Source organism: Ctenopharyngodon idella, chromosome 8 (genome assembly GCF_019924925.1).
Source record: "Ctenopharyngodon idella isolate HZGC_01 chromosome 8, HZGC01, whole genome shotgun sequence".
In the NCBI taxonomy this organism is placed as follows: Eukaryota; Metazoa; Chordata; class Actinopteri; order Cypriniformes; family Xenocyprididae; genus Ctenopharyngodon; species Ctenopharyngodon idella.
Window position 1 is genome coordinate 17,146,252 of NC_067227.1, and position 20,300 is coordinate 17,166,551.

The following is a 20,300-nucleotide window of genomic DNA, read 5'->3' on the forward strand; positions in this document are numbered from 1 at the left end:
TTACAAAATGCATTACTTTACATAGCATACATGTGTAAAACAAATATTTCTGCTATTTTTAACCGGTTAATAATCCAGAATGCTAAATAACATGGCTGGCTTATACTTTTAACTGTAGTTTTAATAGTCAGTAACATGTTGGTGCCAGGATTTTTATTGTTTTATTGCCCCCCTGTGGTGAAAATCAAGTTTTAAATGTTGTTTAAATGTCTTTGTGGTGTTTTTAATATGCTTTAAGACAAACCATGTGCAAATTCATAAGTCAACACCATTGCTGAGTATTTTCTCTTTAGAACTGCAGTAAACCAAAGACAGTCTCAAACCCGCGGTTTGAAATTACTGGTGTTTCTGACGTCACAAACTACCTTGTAACCAATCACGTCAACGTGCCAGTGGGCTTTAGCATTAGCCGTTTGATAACGTAGTCAAGCAAAACGGTAATCATATTAATTACCGTTATGTGTCCGACGTTGTAAAAAGCGATACCATTGTGCAGCGTTTACCTCAGTAAGTTGACAGAGTGGATCTCGTCTGAGCTTGTGCAAGTGAGTGGAGGCGGGGCTAATTATCATATTCATAGATCTGTGTATATTAAATGAGGCAAGGCTGTAGAGTTACATTCATGCTATTTTAAAGGCATTAAGAATTTTTTTTTTTCACAGGAAAAGACGTTTAATTATGTATTAAATTATTGACTACAGAGGGACTTTAACTAAATCTAAAACTAGTAAAAAATGTGCTTAATAAAACATGAATATTAGATGAAAAACTTCAACTGAAACAAAAGTTAGAAACTAACGGACACGTTTAATTTAAAGCACTAAAATTACTAACAAAAAATATAAAAATAAATTTAAACCTAAATATTTATTCAAAAACAAAAACTAATAAAAAAATAAAAGCACATAAAATTACTAAAAATTAAACTAAAATGAAAACTGAATATAAAAAATAAAAGCTATAAAAACAATATAAGTACATAAAATACTAAAATAACACCGGTTGGTACCCAGTGAGAAAATATTTATTCATAACAATATTACATTAAATATAAAAGTAAATATATAATTAATAAATTTAAAAAAATCTCTTTCAAAAATATAAAAATTGAACTTATTTAAAGCGGAAGTTTGGCAGCAAAAACTCAGTTTGTCTGCCATAAGCTTAGCAAAATATAGCTCCAAATTAAAGAATATAATATATAATTTAAAAGTAATGTATTTTTCTGTTGGGACTGTGAATGAGAAGCTATTACTCCATGTGTTAATATATGTGGTGTGGTGTCATACTTGGGACGAGGTACTCGTTCTCCAGTGGGCGGAACAGCACCGTGACTTTCTCCAGATCCTGCAGTGCCGCTTTTGTATCTTCCAGCATGATTCGCTCTTCTCTCTGTTAAAGGAAACAGTTTGTGAGCCCAGGATAATCAAGTTCTTCATGGTGAAGCAGAAGAGTACATGACTAAAACAATACTGCATGCTAGGGGTGCAATGGTACAATTTTCGATATGAGTTTCTCCCCAAGATGGGATAATATCTTTTCTAATGATATACTTCGATGTTGCGAACACATCTGAAAAATAACTAATGACACAGAGTGAGCTACTGCCAGATAAGCGCACAATCCAAGTTGTCTTGAACAAAAGACGTGCTTTATATCAAGCACTAAATCATAAACCTACATGGCTTGCCCTACTGTCGGATGTGTGTGTTGTTTAATGCGTTTGAAATGAGTTTTCCTCAGTGCATCATGCAGCATATATAATGTTAGAGAAGAAACTTGTGATGTGACAAGAACAGTTTCCTGTTGTAGAAAACCTGGAGGTTATTTTGCTCTGGAAATCAGTGAGACTCAGGATATGATGGCCTTGGTTCTGTATTTAGTCCCAACATTCAATTCCAAGGAAACATTATTATCATGCTTGTGTATATTAGTAGTAGGCACTGAGGAGTTGTGGGATGAGTGTCACTGAATCAGCTGTGAGAAGACGTGACTTCTGGTAATCTGTCTTACCACATGTGGAGAGAGTGTTGACTGGAAGTTGAAGAGCACTCCGATGGCGGCGATCTGCTCCAGCCATTTACGGCTCACCTCTTTACTGTCCTCCTCATACTCTCCGTTATTGTTGAAACGCAGGTTCAGTGCGCTCACAAGCTGCTCCGCCAATGCACACAGCGCCCCCACCAGGGACTGGCAGAATATGACATCCCGCCGCAACTGGAGTTCTGTGTCTGTGATAGAAGAGTACAGAAGAATTCATGATATTTGTATAAATATTGTGTGTACACATGTACTCATTGTTCTAGGAAGATATGATGATGATGATTCACCTTTAGAATTTATGGATCAGAGTTTATGTATCAGAGGGCATTATTAAACATATTTTTTAATTCATTTTTTTTTTGTGTGTGTGTGTGTGTTTTAACTGCTGTTTTATAGTTTTTAATTGCTCTAAATTTGTATTTTAAATGACAGATCTAGCTAATACTAATTAATTTGCTGTTCACAGATCAGCACACAGTACTGTATATCCCAATCAGTGGTGTGAGGTGATTACTGAATATCCTAAAACAGTTGTAAGCCTTGGTCTGAGCGTGAAATACTTTAAGCAGATGGTGGGTTTCAGTGCAGCACTGGGTGGGAACAGGGTTTGGAGCTGCTGTCTGTGTGGAACAGTAGGGATAAGAGCTCTAGATCAGGTTCCAAAGCAAACGCTCAACAGCTTCCATATGTCTCCCACCACAGACCCCATGGGATGAATCCACTCTCTCTGTTCTCTCACTTTATCTGTCTACTGCTCACTGAGAAGCTCACAAACCGACACACCCCACTGCAACTTGGCTGCACGCACACAAACATATGTACGCACTCCCTGCTACAGAATTTCAATAAAACACTCCCTTATCACAGCACATAGAGGTGTCTGTAAATACAGGATAATCCAAAACAGTAGTGGGGAAGACAAATCACACACACTGCAGTTTCCTCTCTGAAATCTCACACAGACAATGACGCAAGTGCAAGATCATGTAAACATTCTGGGTTGACTTTTAATAGCTATTTGAAATGATTTACAATGATCAAGTTCAACAAAGGAAAGTTCAAATCAAGGTGTAACTTACCAGTGCATTTAAGCAACGCCAACAAGAGTTGACTCCTTCCATCTGAAACACAGTTACAAATAGACATGAATACAAACCAACGCACTATAATACAGCATTACAAGGCTTGGGAAACTTTAAAGTGTTAGTTCACCCAAAAATGAAAATTCTTCAGTTTGATATGCGCTCCGAACCACTGATTCGAAACAAAAGATTCGTAAAGCTTCGAAGCTTCATGAAGCAGTGTTTTGAAATCACCCATCACTAGATATTGTTGAATAAAGTCGTTATTTTGTTTTTTTGGCGCACAAAAAGTATTCTCGTCACTTCATAACATTAAGGTTGAACCACTGTAGTCACATGAACTGTTTTAAATACGTCTTTAGTAGCTTTCTGGGCATTGAAAGTGTTAATTATCTTGCTGGCAATGGAGGCCTCACTGAGCCATCGGATTTTATGAAAAATATCTTAATTTGTGTTCCGAAGATGAACGAAGGTCTTACGGGTGTGGAACGACAAGAGGTTGAATAATTAATGACAGAATTTTCATTTTTGGGTGAACTAACCCTTTAACATGAAAGTTTTTGTTGTTGTTGTTGTTTTTACTGAGTTGCATTTCCACTGCAAAGCTTTTCCACTGTTTTTCTATTTAAACATGCTAGATGGACATGTGACTGTTGCACTTGTGTCTTTTGCAGAATTTTGTAATGACATAGCATTACACAAACATGGTGCTCAAGTTAAAAGAAGATCAACTTTTAATAAACGCATCCCTAGACCATTTTTTTTTTTAATTCCTGTTTATGCCCTGTGTGCCTCATGGTTTTAAATGCAAAATCGGGTAACACTATTTCAATAGTCCATTTAAGACACTCTACTAACTATAAGAAACTTTGCAACTACATGTCAACTACCAGACATCAGAGTGTTAGTAAACTGTCTGCTTAACGTCTGCTAACACTTTATTTTGATGATCCCTCAACAGACATTCTACTGAATATAAGTAACTTTGCAAATAGTACATAACTTATTCCACTAACCCTAACAGTCTACTTAGTCTCTAACAGTGGTGTGCACAGACCTCCGCGAGGGCAGGGGCTCAAGCGTGTCCCGGGGGGGGTTGTGGGTTTCTCCCTCGGCCGAAACCACGATGCAACCGCAAAGGGCACTTTCACTTTCGCGATCAAAGGGGCAGGGGCTCAAGCCCCCCCGGCCATCCCCCTGTGCACGCCACTGGTCTCTAATGAGAGTTAGTTGACATGTAGCTGCAAATTAATGAGTTAGTTGACACGTAGTTGTTTCCGCTAGATGGACATGTGACTGTTGTGCTTGCATCCTTTGCAGCGTCTCGCACAAAAACGCATTCTGTGTAAATGGCCCCTTAGGATAATAAAGAAAAAAAAAGTCACAAACTGGTGAGATTGTGAAGTGTGCATACAAAATAAGAATGGAGCCAGACATGAATACAAGTTTTAAGTTGATTTTGGAGGACTCCTAAAACATCACTAGCATCTTGACATATTCCAGTGGTAATGTTGCTTTTCTAATCAATTGTTTTATTACATAAATAAAACAAAAAAACATATACTTAAAAAGTAAATAGGGTTATTTTGATATTTGATATTGATTGTTCAGGCTTAAACATACCCTCTACAAAGCGATGAAGGCTGTTAATTAGAGATTTGATTGAAATGGGCAGGTTCCAAGGGTCCTCCTGGATGTTCTTGTGCAAGACGTGCCGCCAACGTACAGTCCAGTCATCTGTGTGCCGAAACTCTATTAAGGAATAAAAGTGAGGGTAAAAATAAAAGATGTTCACGCATGTGATTTGCAATATCTTACAAACAGGTCAACAGGTGTAACTGGCAATGTGGGAAAAAAAAAAAAAACCACACACAAAATACATAGTTGCTGTCAGACCTCTATATTTAAATAGGGGCTAATTTATAAAAAACCCAAAAATACATAAGGAGAAACTAGTGTGGTATCCTTACATGCAGAAGTAATAATGTACAGATGCAAACAGAAACAATCACACACCCTCACATAACTATAAATGTACCCCACACACCAACGGAAAACCCAAATACACACATCCCTCAAATGAGTTTCCAAACATAGCACACATTCAAATATATCACACACACCAACCGGGCGTTACCTGGCTGACTGTGGTCGGTGTGAAAATGCTTGGTTTCCTCGCAAGCTTTGCTCATGACAGGGCCCTTCAGGAGGCTGTTGATAGAGTCAACCTGAGAATGAAAAAGACACAGTTAAGCCTGTCACCACACACATCCTGTGCAAACTGAAGACCTGCTACACGCCCTTGGTAACACTAGGCCTGCTGCTTTTCAGTCTGTCCACATATAACCTGTCGGTGCTGGATAAAAGAGCCCATTATTGATATCTTGGAAATTGAGAGGGGGTCAAAATCTGGTGACCTCCAGAAGACGATAGATTTTGAGGTCAAAGAGCAGAGGTGTAGAGGTCAAAGAGTGCTCACTAGAGATGTTGGTAATGTGATAAACGATACTGTGGGAGTTAGAGAGGAAGAAGAGAGGGAAACTAAGAGGGGATGTATTGATGAAGCACAAAAATAAAATAAGGAGGTGAGTGGTGTCAGACAAAGGGCAGCAGATACAAAGGGAATATCAAGTCTAAATTGGCAAAGAACTCTAAAAGTTTAATTCATGAGTGAGGAAGTCAATATACCTGATTGAAAAGGTGTTCCAGACATCCGTGTAGTTTATCCTGCTTGTCAAAAGGGATCTGCATATCACATGGCAACTCATCTCCTTGAAAACAAAATAAAAGTAGCAATTTCCTTTTAGTAATTGTCCTGAATTTCAACACTGTAACCACATCTGAAAGACATCAGTTACCTGAGCCCATCTCATCACTGCCCAGGTAAGAACTGTTGCTCCGGACGCTGGTGTATGACAGCACTGAGTCCCGGTTACTGTTACACTCACTGTAGAACACACACAAGTACAAATGTTTTTAGTTTATGTGATGAAAAGGATGCTTATAGAGACCAATTTAAAATTTGATATTTAATTATTCACAAAAACGTTTTGAACCCTTCTGAAAGTGCGATAGACAAACAGATACAGAGTTCAGCAATTATTCAAAGTTGAAGAAAACATTAAAATCTAAAGAAGAACTTCACTGAAACAATTTCACAGGCTCTCCATATGGTTAGTCCATGCTCATTTAATGATGAAATTCACTGCAATACAGCAGCAGGACAGTTGAGCACATATTAATCAGTTTGTCTCGGCCCAGAATTATGGATTTTGATTTAGATAATATTGCTTTTTGTCCTCAGGTTAACGCCAGAAAACATGGCTTCCAAAAATAATGAAGCAACTGGTTGAATTTGCATTAATTCTTACAATCACAAGTTTGCAAATTCCCAGAGGTACTGCTCTATGACTTTCTGTGGGACACAAATGATATTTGGAAGAATGTTTTTATGGTTTGTCTTTGATTGCATGGACATTAAAACATTGAGGAATTAGAAGTAAGAATGTTATACTGGTTTTGAACAACATGAAACTAAGTAAATGATGGAAGAATTGTCATTTTTGGGTGAACTATATTTTTAAAACAATGGTACACTGATTATAAGAGCTGAAGTCATTTCACAACAATTTAAACATCAACAAACTTTCAATTTCAATCTTAGTTTATCCACTAAAATCAACAATGTTTTAGGTGGATGTCTACTTGGCAGCCTTGAAATGTTTAAATATGTCTTTTTGTGCTCCAAAAAAGCTTGAGAGGGGAAAACAGGCTGTACTTCTACCCACTAGTAGAAGAAGAGTTGCAGAAGTTCCCTTTCCCCACCCCACATCGAGAGAAGAGGCCAAATTTAGCGCCGCCACAAGCCAAGAATGGAAGCAAATCAAGCTCATGACCAGCAGGTTGCAACACTCCCAGAGTGAAAGACAAAAAAAAGAGCATTCCCTCGTGTTTTACCATGCAACCTCCCGAACCCTTGAAAGTTTATGTTCCCCAACAGTCTTATGTTCCCTCTTCTCACGATATCAAGAACAGACGGCCTACCTACATCAAATCCAGTTATTTACTGTAAGAGCCTAAATAGAGGAAAAAACGTTTCCATCTATAAAACATGACAACTACAGCTGTTCATGAGCTCACCCTATCACAGAGCAGCAGGATTTTAAAGCGGAACGCCACATAATGATAGAGGGCGCAAAGGCAGGCCTCCGTTTATCCCAACAGAAGCAAAAAATCCACTGTGGTCAGTCTCAGTTTTGCCCTGCTCCATCAGGTCTAGATCACAACCAAACAAACTTTGCTCCATATAATGATGACATAACAACGGTGACTGAACATATTCTTTAGTGGTTAAAGCGGGCGTCTGGGTCGCTGTGACACAACAGGTTCTTTGTAAGGGATGTTTATCGTCTCTCTACGTGTCTGTTTTAGCAACATCTGTTTGACAGGAGGATCAGACAGGAGACCAGAAGCCCTGTCACGCTCACTCTCTCTCGCCTCTCTCTGCTTCATGCGTGTTGGATGAAGACTGGGATTTTAAATCATCTTTTATACATGTCATTTCATGGAAAACCAAATGTCATTATGAAACTCATAAGAGAGAACTTAGTTGCTGCTCTTATCAATATTGACATTTTAGAAACCGATTTAATAGACATATAAAGAAAAGAGAGATGATGGGATCAGGACATGTTGCAGGCTAGACTCGAACCTGTGTTACCCATTTAAGCACCCAGGCTTGAACATGATTCATAAACATCATAATCAACAATCTTTTCCCCACCTGTATGAGTCTCTGTAGCTCATGGTGTCATGTCCAGAGTCCTCCTGATCGTCTTCGTTCACTTTGAAGCACACTCTCTTGTTCCCGCCATGCTCCGTCTTGTCTTGGTCCGTCTCCTCCGGTATGGGGGAGGTTGAGGGGGCGCTCTCAAACGAGGGTGGCTCTGAGCCCTGCGGCTGGGTCGGTCCAGTTATCGATGACAGAAGTCTAAGATGAAACATATTTAGAGAGGTTTGGAAACAGCTAGACGGGAATTATTTTAATGAATTATGAGAGTGCTTTTTCAAGTATCCTGAAAATGTAAAATTTTAAAATATATAGAATAGAAAACAGATATATTACTTCACAATATTACAATTTGTACTGGTATTTTGATCAAATAAATTAGATTACCTTCCCCCCAGGTTGTCTATGAAAGCCAGTAGACTGATTTTTATGTGAAGGACATTTTTTTTTTGCCAGGAAATGCTCCTGAGAGCCTTTTTTCCGTTCAATGACACGTGAAATGATTGCTTATACAATGTTCATGATAATGCCGAAAGAGCCATTCTATACTATAATGTCAATGTGTCTTGCAAAGAAAAGAGATTAATTCAAACTATAGTCTCCCATAGCCAGATCTATATTGTCTATGGTCTTAAATATACTTTATAATCAAACTATCATAACAGTGTAATTTTAATTACCTCATCTGTTGACATGATGCCGGTGAATTGCAGAGCTGGTGCAAACAGTGTTGCTAATAACAAGGTTTCTACATATAGCCCATTTAAATGAGCTTATTGTTCTAGCTTATTTAAAGACTGTTTTAAGACAATAAGGACAAAAGTGTTGAACAAACACCCTTATATTTTTCTAACGAACTTTGTTCTTTTATGTGACAGTAAAGTGTAGACTGACAGAAAGGCACTGGGAGAGAGGTGAAGGAATGGGACAGGGAAATGACTCCATTTCACTGACGATTAACTTCTACATCAGCACATGCTCACCACTGAATAACAAACATTTGTTCCTCCTGAAATGCTGTTGAAATGTTTCCTCTGCAGTCGTCTGTTATGGCTTCAGTCTTGTTTTTTTTCTGTCTAAGCCCTAAATATTTTTAGACTGTCATAAAAGAACCATCCTGATGTTTTGAACTCGAGGTACTCCTCAAATAGGAGGCAACTTAAACCTACTTGTCTAAAACATACTCCCAGCTTTCAGATGAGAATTTGCAAAAAGTTGTGCCAATTTGTACCTTTAAATGATGCAGTGATGTGCTTAAAATGTTTTACCATTTATTTTTTAACTTATTAACTATTTTAGAACTTAATATACATTTAATCTAAAATATTCATAACTATAGTTGAATAATTTCCCTCTTTTAAAAGGTTAAATCTATTTTAAAACACTATTTTAATACACTGTTAAACTACCTCACCACTTACACATCTATCTGGGCAACGTATTGCTTCATCTCTCGCACTGAAATGTCCAGGCGGTTATAGAGGAAGATGTAATTGTCCTGGCTCTCCGTGTCTTCCTGTTTGAGGAGGAAGCTGAGACCTCCCTCTTCATGCTTCCTGCCGTCCTCTGTGCTCCCCTCACCCTCCTCTGTCTCTTCATCCAAACTCAGGCAACTCCAGGAGGGGGCCGCCATGCTGGTCACACAGTGCACAGCATGGGACATGGGATTCAGATTTGCTGCAGGAACAAAATGACAGTAATCAATAAGATTACTTTTTTAAAAATCACTTTTCTCGATTTGAACGGCATCCTGGATTTCTTGTGTCAATGCAATCTGAGATATATAAGCAATGCTGCCTTACATTTAAGTCTAGAGAAGACATAATTATGGTAACCAGACTTTGCAGCAGCCTTCATACTGGGCACATTCCTTAAATGCTGTCTAGGGACAAAGTGCACTAGGTTTAGGCTTCTGTGACTCAATAAACAGAAGAATTGAATGGCTGAAAACCAGTGAGGCGTACTGTTGCATGTGGTAAATCCATGGACCATGGCTGCAGAGAAGTGTACCGGAGGAATTTTAAACATCTCTGACCGTGAGACAACTGCATAACAGATGTGTAGCAGAGACTGAAAAATAAAACATCTCGTGCTGAGGAGCATAAGGAACAAAGCATTATGTGGTCCTTTTCCCAGCTACACGTGGCGGCTAGACAGTAATTTGGGCTGCAGCAATCCGGGCAGGTGGAGCCAAAAATGTAAGCCAGATGAATCAGCTTTGCCTCAAGTTTGAGGGATGCCCAAGTGAACTTCAAAATTTAGCCAAATATTGCTGGTCTTGAAAACTGCAGAATGGTTTGGATTTAATAGTCATGGAAGCATCAGTTAGAATCACCTGAAAATCAAATAAATCGAGCAAAAAATATAACAAAAAGTTTATTAATTTATAAGTATATTTAAGTTGTATCACTTTCAGGCATTGCTGCTAATCCAATAAAGAAAACTAAAATAATATTTTACAAAATGAATGTAAAAATTGCTATGAATAAATCTGGACAAATCTGACCGACTGCTACAACCAGGCCAGGAGAAACAAAAACGTTTGAGTAAGTGTTGAGTTTGCTAATTTGTTGTATTTGATGATAATGCTAATATGACTTAAGGTTTGCCTTCTTAAATAAAGCATCATAAACAAAAATCAAACAGTGATAAGAGAGAGATGCAGGCGTTTGAAACACTGTAGGCCTGTGGGACAGGAGGATGACCTCACTAAAAGCTACTTATTATGGCCTAATGGTGTCTTAATGGAGGTCTGATGGAGGTGCTTTAAAAAGCTCTGGATTACTTTGGGAATAGCAGGCCATGATTTTTACAAGACCTGGGAGGTTTTCACCATAAAGCTTAATTACTATTTTACAACTTTCAATGACCATAATGTGGAGATTTGGTTAACTGAGCCCTTGAGCTGAATCCACAATGTAAATAATTCCAGAGAAATCAATCTGGGAATTGAGTGATTTTAACATAGTAGTATTTTTCAGACTAAAAAATTCTATATTCTCTATAACATATTTTAAGCTTTTATGAGAAATAGAAATATTAACATTTATTATAAAATAATATTTAAATATTATAATAAATACTATATAATAATTAACATTAAATCCTTCCAGTTATAAATTGTAGCATAACTATGCACCTTGGTCAGGATCAAGGCCAAAGAAGGAGTTCTTTCGTCCGAAGCGGATGCTGAAGGCCCGTCCGGCTGAGGAGGTGTTCTTCGGGCAGGACACCTGCATCAGGTTCAGGTGACAGTTTGTAGGGACGAAGTCCATGCAGCCGAGAACGTGAGGTTTAGTGCTCGCCTGCTTAAACGTGGGCCAGGCCTTCGTCTGCAATTCCTCCACAAACTGAAAAGAGAATATTAAAGCCCCATGAAAAAGCACTTGCAAAATATTTTTCATTTAATGTGAGGATTATCAGATTTCCATTTTAAATATTGATTATATTTGTTTAAAAAAAAAAGTGCACAAGGGAATATGACAAAATGAATAAGTAGTAACATGAGAGATGCCACACCTGCTTGTAGCTAAAAATGCGTTTGTCTATGCTCTCCAGCTTGGTGTCACAGATGTTTCGAAACTCATACTGTGGCATCGTCACCACCTTCTCATTCTGAGCCATTAGCTGCCGACAGTTCTTTACAAACAGACTGTCGTCCTTCACAAAGGCCTCCAGTATCTGAGAGAATTCAAAATGCACACAAAAACATATGGGTGATAGGTTAGAGAAAACTTCCTCTGTATGTCCAGTTTGGAATTTAACATATATATGCACAAGCTCAATCACAGGTCATCAGAAACCTAATTCAGAAGTTACATCTTCATTGTTTGACCCTCATCTGACCTTTGCAGCGAGGTTGAAGCAGCCCTTGGGTTCCACCATCTTCTCCAAAACACAATGTTTGATTCCTGCTGTGCTGACGTACTCGTACACAACCCCATGTTCCACATGAACATTATCCACATTCAGACTGACCGAAGGAACATCGTCAGAGATGGACAACAGTTCCAGTCTTCTTACAGAGCCTAGAAAATCCAAAGAACACACAAATATAAAGAATCCAACAGGAACACAAATGTGTACAAAACCATTTTCCATCACATTTCCATCACAAAGGTTAATTATGAAAAAACAAGTGAAATAGTTATTTTTATTTAATTGTGCATTTTTATTTTCAGTTTAGTTTTAGTTTAAATTGTTTAGAAATAGTCATATACACACATACAACTGTTCAAAAGTGTGGTTGGTAAGACTTTTTTTAATGTTTTTGAGTTTTTTTATGTTCATCAAGGCTCCAAACTTTGATATTGTGAAATAGTATTACAATTTAAAATATCTGTTTTCTATTTTAATATAGTTTAAGCCATTACTCCAGTCTTCAGTGTCACATCATCCTTCAGAAATCATTCTAATATTCTGATTTGGTTATTACAAAGAAATAAGAAACATTTCTTATTATCAGTGCTGTGCTGCTTGATATTTTTGTGGACCAGGATTTATTTGAAATAGAAATCCTTTGTAATATCATAAATGTCAAGTCAGGTTTGAGATATTAATCTGTTCATTATTTGTTTGAATTCACCCAAAAGATCAAAGACGTTCTGATCCTCTATTGGTCAAATGTCTTTGCATGAGTTCACCACAAATTCATTTTTGTAGAGAGCAGATGGCAAAACTTCTCACATGAGGTTGCATTCACAATGCATGTGACATTGCATCTAGTGTTCCCATGGCTTTTGCATTCATAATATTTTCCGTTAACGATAATAACTTTTTTTGCGTACACCTGTCATTTGGCAGCAAACACACACACACACACACACACACACACACACACACACACACACACACACACACACACACACTCTACCTGTTCCATTAGTGCAGCCATCCTCTGAATCTGAGCCATTCTCACAACCCCTGAAAGACATCTGTTCTTCCACATCCTCATACACACGGTACGCCCACTGACCACAGCTCTGTGGCAGAAGAAAAAAAACAATGTCACAAAGGGAGGAAACAGGTACTGTATAGAGTGTCAGAAACAAATAACCTCTGGGATCACCATATGTGGGCCAACATAGCCTATTAAAAAACACATAATGCACTGTTAAACACAATGCAGTCCTGATTCTCACTGTGTCTTGCTGTTCCAGGACAGGCTGATGGCCACTGAAGTGCTCCAAGACTTCCTGGTAACTGCTCTGGTTCATGTTGTTGCCATTGACTTTAAGCACACACTGACCAGGCTGAAGACCCGCTGCTGCTGCCTCAGAGCCTGTATACACACAAAAATAATGCCTGTAATGCACAATGACCTTAAATGAACCAATAAAAGATGTCAAATGGATGATTTTGAAGTGAAAAGATTGTATACTTTACATATACTTTGCTTTACAGGCAAATCCAAACTGGTATAGACACTCCCTAACACACAATGTGTTTAATGTGATGATTGCCGTCTCATCAGTATTGATTAGGCATCACTTTATATTTGTACAGTAGCAAGCTAGCTATATGTGTTTGTTGTACGTTAATGCATTTGAATTTTTTTTTGTTTTTTTTTGTTTTTTGTTGTTTGGTTTATTCCTGGTCTTTTGATGCCTTCTCTTAAAAATAAAGGTTCTTTATTGGCATCTACCGTTCAATGAAGAACCTTTAACATCTATGTACCCTTTCCATTGCACAAAAGGTTCTTCATGGTGGAAAAGGATCTTCAGATTACTAAAATATTCTTCGAACTAAGAAAAAAATGGTTCTTTTAGGAATTGTTCACTGAAAGGTTTTTTTGGGGACCCAAAATGGTTCTTACGCTACTTATTAAACTACTTTTTGGAGCATTTATTTTTTAAGAGTGTAGCTTTTTATATGTACTCCCAGGTCCTGTCCTGAAATATCAGCTCAATGGAATTATGCCAATAATGAGAGAGTATGTGACCAAAAAAAAAAAAAAAATTCTCTTGAGAGCTAAATACAGTAAAGAAAACGGTTTGATGTAGAGATTTTAAATTGGGCATTTCAGCGAGTTGCAACAACAATAAGATTTATGAGACAAGTAGAACTTATGATTATCGTTTATTAACAGGACAATTTTATATATTCTCAGCTCTGCCTTGAATAGACCACTTATTCTGGAATTTACACCCCCTGCATTCAGGGGCACTGGCAGTGATGAAAGCTCCCATAATGACACATCATAAATCTCTTTTTGCATTTGTCTAAGTGCTGTGAAGATGAGCTAATGGCTTTAACTTCAAAAAGCTCCTAGAATGTGCTTTTTAAATCCAGAAACATATGCAGGGATCCTGAGTTCGGGTTTAAGCGTTGAAGAGCTCCAGATGCTGATCACATGACCACTGCATCCTGGTGTCACAAATTTTCTTCATTTCAAAGCTTTTTATAGAACATTAACATCTGCCTGGCAGGTTAGACAGAAGGAATGCGGTATGACATGCATGAATTTAATGGAAAAAACAAGATGGGTCTGGTTTTTGAGGCCATAATCACTTCACATATGAATTTGACATAATGCACATATGTTTTTGATTATTACAAACAACGAGAACTCACCTTTCTTCACTGCATGAACGTAAGGTGGACAAGAGCCGCAGAGAACAAACGGAAGAGTGCCATGAACATCTGGAATCTTCACAATCCTATCAGATACACACACAGATATGACAAGCACATGAGCTGGGCTTTTTTGTCCCTTTTATTTAAGCAATATGACATGAGCAAAGTTTTTTTTTAAATGTCTTTTGTGGTATATAGCAAAATATTTTCATGGTTGGGACACATAAAAGTGTCTACACTGAGGAACAAGTAGTGCTGGCATTCGTTTAAATATTAATGAATTCTCTTTTGAAAACAACAGTGTTTTGCCATGTGCAGCTCTCCTGCATGTAACTCTAACACCTGTAGTGTCCTTTTACACTGTGCCTGGCTACATTTAACACGTCCGTGTGTAAGTATCTGATTTCTGCCATGTATGTGGACTCACTCTTTGTTCTTGGTGGCCACCAGCAGTCTAAGGGAACGGCGTATACAGAAGGACTGGTTGATCATGGTCTCCACCTCAGAAAAGGGCCTCAGAAACACCAGGTCCTCATTAATGGAGTAGATCTTTCTTCCCGACTGCAGGCCAGCCATCTGGACAAAATAAAAAAAAAAAAAACATGAAAACAAAGGAAATACCAAGAATCCAGCTGACAAACAATCAAAAATAAGGGGGAAAATAAATTAAGGATGTCACTTTTCTTTGCTTTGCATGAGGATGTAGAAGGGAGTGAGAGAGAGAGAAAGGCCACATATACAAAACACAAATTAGGTACACAAATTACACAAACAAATTAGGTTGTCAATTCACCTTTTAGTAGTTAATCCTATTCTGTACACAAAGATTTCAGTCATTTACAAGAGTGAAAACCGCATTCTACAATCAATTTAACTAAAAAAAAAAAAAGCAATTACAAAAATTCTACGTAGTGTGTACTGATCCAAACTGAACAACTAGCTGTTAATGACATTTAAACGTGCATTGGAGATTCGTCCGTAAGACGCCAGAATGTTGCTATGGTTACCAAGGTGTCAATCATGCAATTTCGGGAGAGAGTCGTGTTCTGTAAACAAACAGAATGATAATTTAGGGGTCGTCACTGCTGAAACTATACAGTGTGTGTGTGTGACCAAAGAGAAAGACAGAGAGAGGAGAGAGAGACAGAAAGATGAGTGGTATGTTAATGAGGATTAGAGGATTGTCAGAAGAATTGAAAGAACCTCGCACCTTTATGGCAAAAGAGCTTTATATAGCTTAAAATCTTTATAAGTTATAACCAGCAATTTCAGATTACTGAGCAGTTCATTTGAAGTGGTAATTAAAAAAGTGTGATAAGGAAGAAAGGAATGAACAAACTAATGAAATGCAGGAAGGAAGGATGGAAAGAAAGAGAAGAGAAGAGATTGAAGGAAAGAAAGTGCAGAGGAAAGAAAGAAGGAAGAGAAGGAGGGAGGGAAGGAAAGAAGAAATAAATGAAAAGAAGTGAAGAGAAGAGAAGAAACAAGGAACAAAGCAAGTAAGTAAGGAAAGGGGAAAAAAGGAACCTACACATTTGGTACAATAGAGTGTTACAAAGCCTAAAACCTTTGTAAGCTGAAAGAAAGAAAGAAAGAAAAAGAAAGAAAGAAAGGGCAAGTTTTAAAGAAAAAGATGAAGTGTGAGGACTCTGTGGAGAATATGATGGGACATGCTTAATTGCTTCTCTCAGATCTCCAGAGAGCCGAGCTGTGAATGAATTAAGCAAGCGTGTCCTGGACCCGACACATGAACTCAAGACTGAGTGGCCCGCGACACAACTGTGTCAGGACATACAGCACTTCCCTGTATCATTCCCTGTATTAATCACCATTACAGTCACACTCTCATCTTCTGTAGATGCTCCTGTGAGCAGCAGTGTGACACTTTAATACGGACAAAATGTCTCATGTCAGGTCTAACAGGCACAGTGGGGATAAAATTAGTGGTGGTTTAGATCTTAACCATAATTATCTACCAATCTTCTTCCATAAATATCTGGCAGAGCTATAGAGAGCATGAACACAAATAACCCTGTGCACTGAAAATAATGCATCCAAGTTGAAGAGGTCCTCCTCCTCCAAATGACACATAATGATCAGGGTTTATTCCCCAAAGGCAGACTTATCAGATTAGATCCACACTACACGTCTCAACAAAAGACCTGGAAAACAATTATGGTTAGATGCCAAAAAGAGTCCTTGAGAGATCTGCCTTCAAGAAGAGTTTAAAAGATAAGTTCACTTTAAAATGAAAATTAGCCCAAGATTTACTCACCCTCAAGCCATCCTAGGTGTATATGATTTTCTTCTTTCTGATGAACACAATCAGAGATATTTTAATAAATATCCTGATGCATCCTGAAATCCTAAATATCCTGGCTTCCGCCAGACCGTGTTCCGTATTCAACTTACGAAGAAAGTGTAATGCCTCTCGCAGGACATTGGGATATTTATTAATATAACTCCAATTGTGTTCATCAGAAAGAAGAAAGTCATATACACCTAGGATGGCTTGAGGGTGAGTAAAGTAATTTTCATTTTAAAGTGAACTTATCCTTTAAGAAAGGTGAACACATTATTAGACAACCCCACACACTGGATAAAAATAAAAGGACATCTATCAGATTGTATTACAGTAGAGCGTGGCACAAAACAGAGACGCCTCCACTTGGTCTTTCCACTATATTTATATCTATATGTAAAACCATGTGGACTGTGAATAAGTCAGACATAAAACAAAATAAAATGTATAGATATGAAGATTTTACTGGGACATTTTTTTTGACATGTTTTATGAAATTGCATTGTCCAAATGTGCATATAACCTTAATGTTAACATATTATTTAAACAACCCAGTGCTAAATGTGACTGATGATCAGACACAGCCATGTAAAGATACTGCAACTCCATGTTAAAACATGAGAAAACAGAGGTTTAGGTTTTGCAAATCTCTATGGAAGGCTATCAGCTCACATATATGGACAGAATTTGGGTGGAAAAACCCAAATGTGGCACACTCTGTGAGACAACCACTGGCATGTATTTTGGGAATGTTCAGACAGTGATAGTTTTTTTTTAATACATTTTCGTATTGCATTTTGGGGAAAAAAAAAAAAAAAAAACTGGCCTTCAATAAAAATGCATCTGATACCTGCATGCAGCAATGTTCAATTTACAAGATGAATGCTTGACATCATACCTCTGCAAATGAGCCCCTGGTCACACTCTTCACTACGATGGCCTTGTTCTTCTCTTCAATCTCAAACCCATAGTCCTCCTCTTCAGGATGGATCTGCACAGGGGACAAGAGAGTCACTATATCCTCATGACGGTCAACATTAGCTGGAGAGTAGGAAATTATTATATGATGGTTTCATTTGTGCAACTAAGAATAAATTCAGCTAGTGACAGAATGGAACAGAACATGTTACTTTCAGAACTCAAAATGTGATTTAGCAGAGAGCAGCGTTTGTGCAAACGTGTGAACGAGCTACGCATCCTCTAGTCCAAAAGCTGTTTGAGGTGTTAAGATGTTCTTCTAAAAATAGCTAAATAATAATGTTCAAATGTGCCACAGCTGCATGCTAACAGGTCAGCTCAGGTGCTAAAGGCGTTAACTAGCTTTAGGCCATGATCATCTCTGGATCATAACAAGGATATAATGCTCAATTTCTCTACAGCTACACGAGATGGGCTTTTATGTGCTTTTATTATCCTCGAGCTAAAGCAGAACATGTTTACCAGCCCTGTAAATGTCCTCTGTTTTATTTCTATCCATCAACCATTATTTTCTCTGAAAAACTGCAGTGGCGTGACGTCTGAGAGGGCTAAATGAGGAGGGTAAATCGAGAAGCTCTTAGCCTCTGATCAGAGAGGAGAGAATGCAAGATTTTTATGCTTTTGATGGTCTGGAGGAGGAATCTGTCAGTCTATAAGGGATGAAAGAGTAGTTTGTAAAGGTCAGGGTAATTACTGATGGATAAGGAGGGTCTTAATTGGCACTAAGGAGAAAAATCAATGCACTGCTGATGGTTGTGCTTGAGTGTGTGTAGTAGCATGTGTATGCATCTATGAGTCAATGAATATAGGTGGGTGTGTTATAAATGTGTGTTACTTTCAGCATACAATTATTGGGTTTCATTTTATTTTACGTTAGTATTGTTGTTACTGAGGTCAATGGGTTAAACTGATAAAGATCTGAATCTGATATAGCTACACATAATTTAGCTACACAATTTAGAGTGGTTGAACTATAATCAAACTTATTATTACTATGAGAACAGGATGTTGAAGGCATCAAAAGACCAGGATCAAATTGTGACCTCTTAAGCCTTGATTATACTTTCACCTGGCTCCGCACCGCAAGCCTCCGCTGACTGCTTGCGCTCCTCCGCAAATGGACAAGGCGTTTATACTTGACTCGTACTATTGACTTATACTTGCCGTTGTACTATTCTTTGAAACGACCGGAGTAATTGTTCTCTAAGCAGGAAGTAGCGGTGAGAAGTAGTAAGGTACACACGTGACGATGTCTGTTTTTTTATTACACTTTACCAAACCCATGCTACAAAAGAACCAAAAACTCAACTCAACGCGCACAACCGCGACAATGTCATTTTTGCCGTGCGCACGGCGAGTATATGGCGAGTATAAACCAAGATTTAGATGAATTAAAAGAATACAAACTTCACAGGGGTTTGCAGTGTTACGAGAAATTGGAGTAGATTGCATATTTTTACATTTTGGATTTATTATTATTTGTTATACTTTGCTGAATTTAAAGGCACCATATCTCATCCGTTGAAGAGTCCAAAGAAATGTTGCATACTCAAAGTATTGCTACCACCCCTTAAAAAAAAAAAAAAAAAAAAAAACACTAAAAAAGCACCCTAATTTAAAGTAGAACACATAGTGACGGACTATCATTTTTCTACAAAAAGATGACAAATTCCCCAGAGAGACTCAAAAGAATCAGTGAAAACAAACAAACTTATTTACAAGAATAAATCGCACTAATCAAAGCTACATTTGAGAGAAACGATAGGAAAGAGCATTTGATTATTTTGATGCCATAGTTCATATGGGCTGTAGAGGGACGTGTAATATAAACAGCTATGAAACTGTTATTAGAAAAGCTATTGCATTTGGAAAGAAATTCAGCTACTGTCACACATACAGAAAAATGTGGTTAAGTTAAGTAGCGTTGCTAGTTGGTAATGCCAGAACACTGCTCTCCACAGGGGTGAACCCCCTGATGTGTGTGTCTTTGTTTCTCACCACTAAGGATTTGGCAAGGATGTTCTCGATGAGTTTGAAGTCACTGCGAAGCTGTTTACTCTTGGAGCTCGTACCCTCAGTCTCCTCATCGGCATAAAAGCGGAAAAACTGCGAGTCATCCTTAAATTCGCTTTTCTCCAGAACTGCAAGGCAAAGATAGAATTGAATTTAACTGAGAATCAAAATAAATGGTTTGCTACTTTTATAAACAGGTAAAATAAAACACTCAAATCTCAGAGGTGATCATATCTGCCGATGACAAAATGATTTGACAGTGTGAAACGGGCCAATTGCATCACCCTTCAGTTCCCGTCAAAACAACTCATGATGTCTGTGGGATTGATGTTTGGACAAATCTGAGGTGAAGGATGAAGGAAGAGGATTTAATGGGAGGTCTGGTGTGTTTTTCCCTCTCAGGAAGATGGTGACAGTGAGTTTGTGTGTTCTCAGGAACTTTGTAGGGACGGGCTGTTCTGTCTGTGAATTCCAATCAAAATATTGTTGAGGATAGTTTTGGAAGTTGAGATCCGAC

General features: G+C 38.0%; 1 protein-coding gene across 1 annotated transcript in view; it reads right to left on the minus strand.

The window, feature by feature from the left end:
- The window catches only part of prex1 (phosphatidylinositol-3,4,5-trisphosphate-dependent Rac exchange factor 1), a 79,313-nt gene that overhangs the window by 8,271 nt on the left and 50,742 nt on the right, over nt 1-20,300 (minus strand). The window contains exons 16-33 of the mRNA XM_051902084.1: nt 19,769-19,911; nt 17,691-17,783; nt 14,918-15,066; nt 14,488-14,573; nt 13,056-13,195; nt 12,788-12,896; nt 11,761-11,942; nt 11,434-11,595; nt 11,054-11,264; nt 9,336-9,591; nt 7,909-8,115; nt 5,984-6,072; nt 5,814-5,896; nt 5,263-5,353; nt 4,749-4,877; nt 3,123-3,164; nt 2,014-2,231; nt 1,290-1,392 (exon numbers count right to left, since the gene is read on the minus strand). Of these exons, the coding sequence (XP_051758044.1) occupies nt 1,290-1,392; nt 2,014-2,231; nt 3,123-3,164; nt 4,749-4,877; nt 5,263-5,353; nt 5,814-5,896; nt 5,984-6,072; nt 7,909-8,115; nt 9,336-9,591; nt 11,054-11,264; nt 11,434-11,595; nt 11,761-11,942; nt 12,788-12,896; nt 13,056-13,195; nt 14,488-14,573; nt 14,918-15,066; nt 17,691-17,783; nt 19,769-19,911 (2,493 nt within the window). The remainder of the gene's footprint in view (nt 1-1,289; nt 1,393-2,013; nt 2,232-3,122; nt 3,165-4,748; nt 4,878-5,262; nt 5,354-5,813; nt 5,897-5,983; nt 6,073-7,908; nt 8,116-9,335; nt 9,592-11,053; nt 11,265-11,433; nt 11,596-11,760; nt 11,943-12,787; nt 12,897-13,055; nt 13,196-14,487; nt 14,574-14,917; nt 15,067-17,690; nt 17,784-19,768; nt 19,912-20,300) is intronic.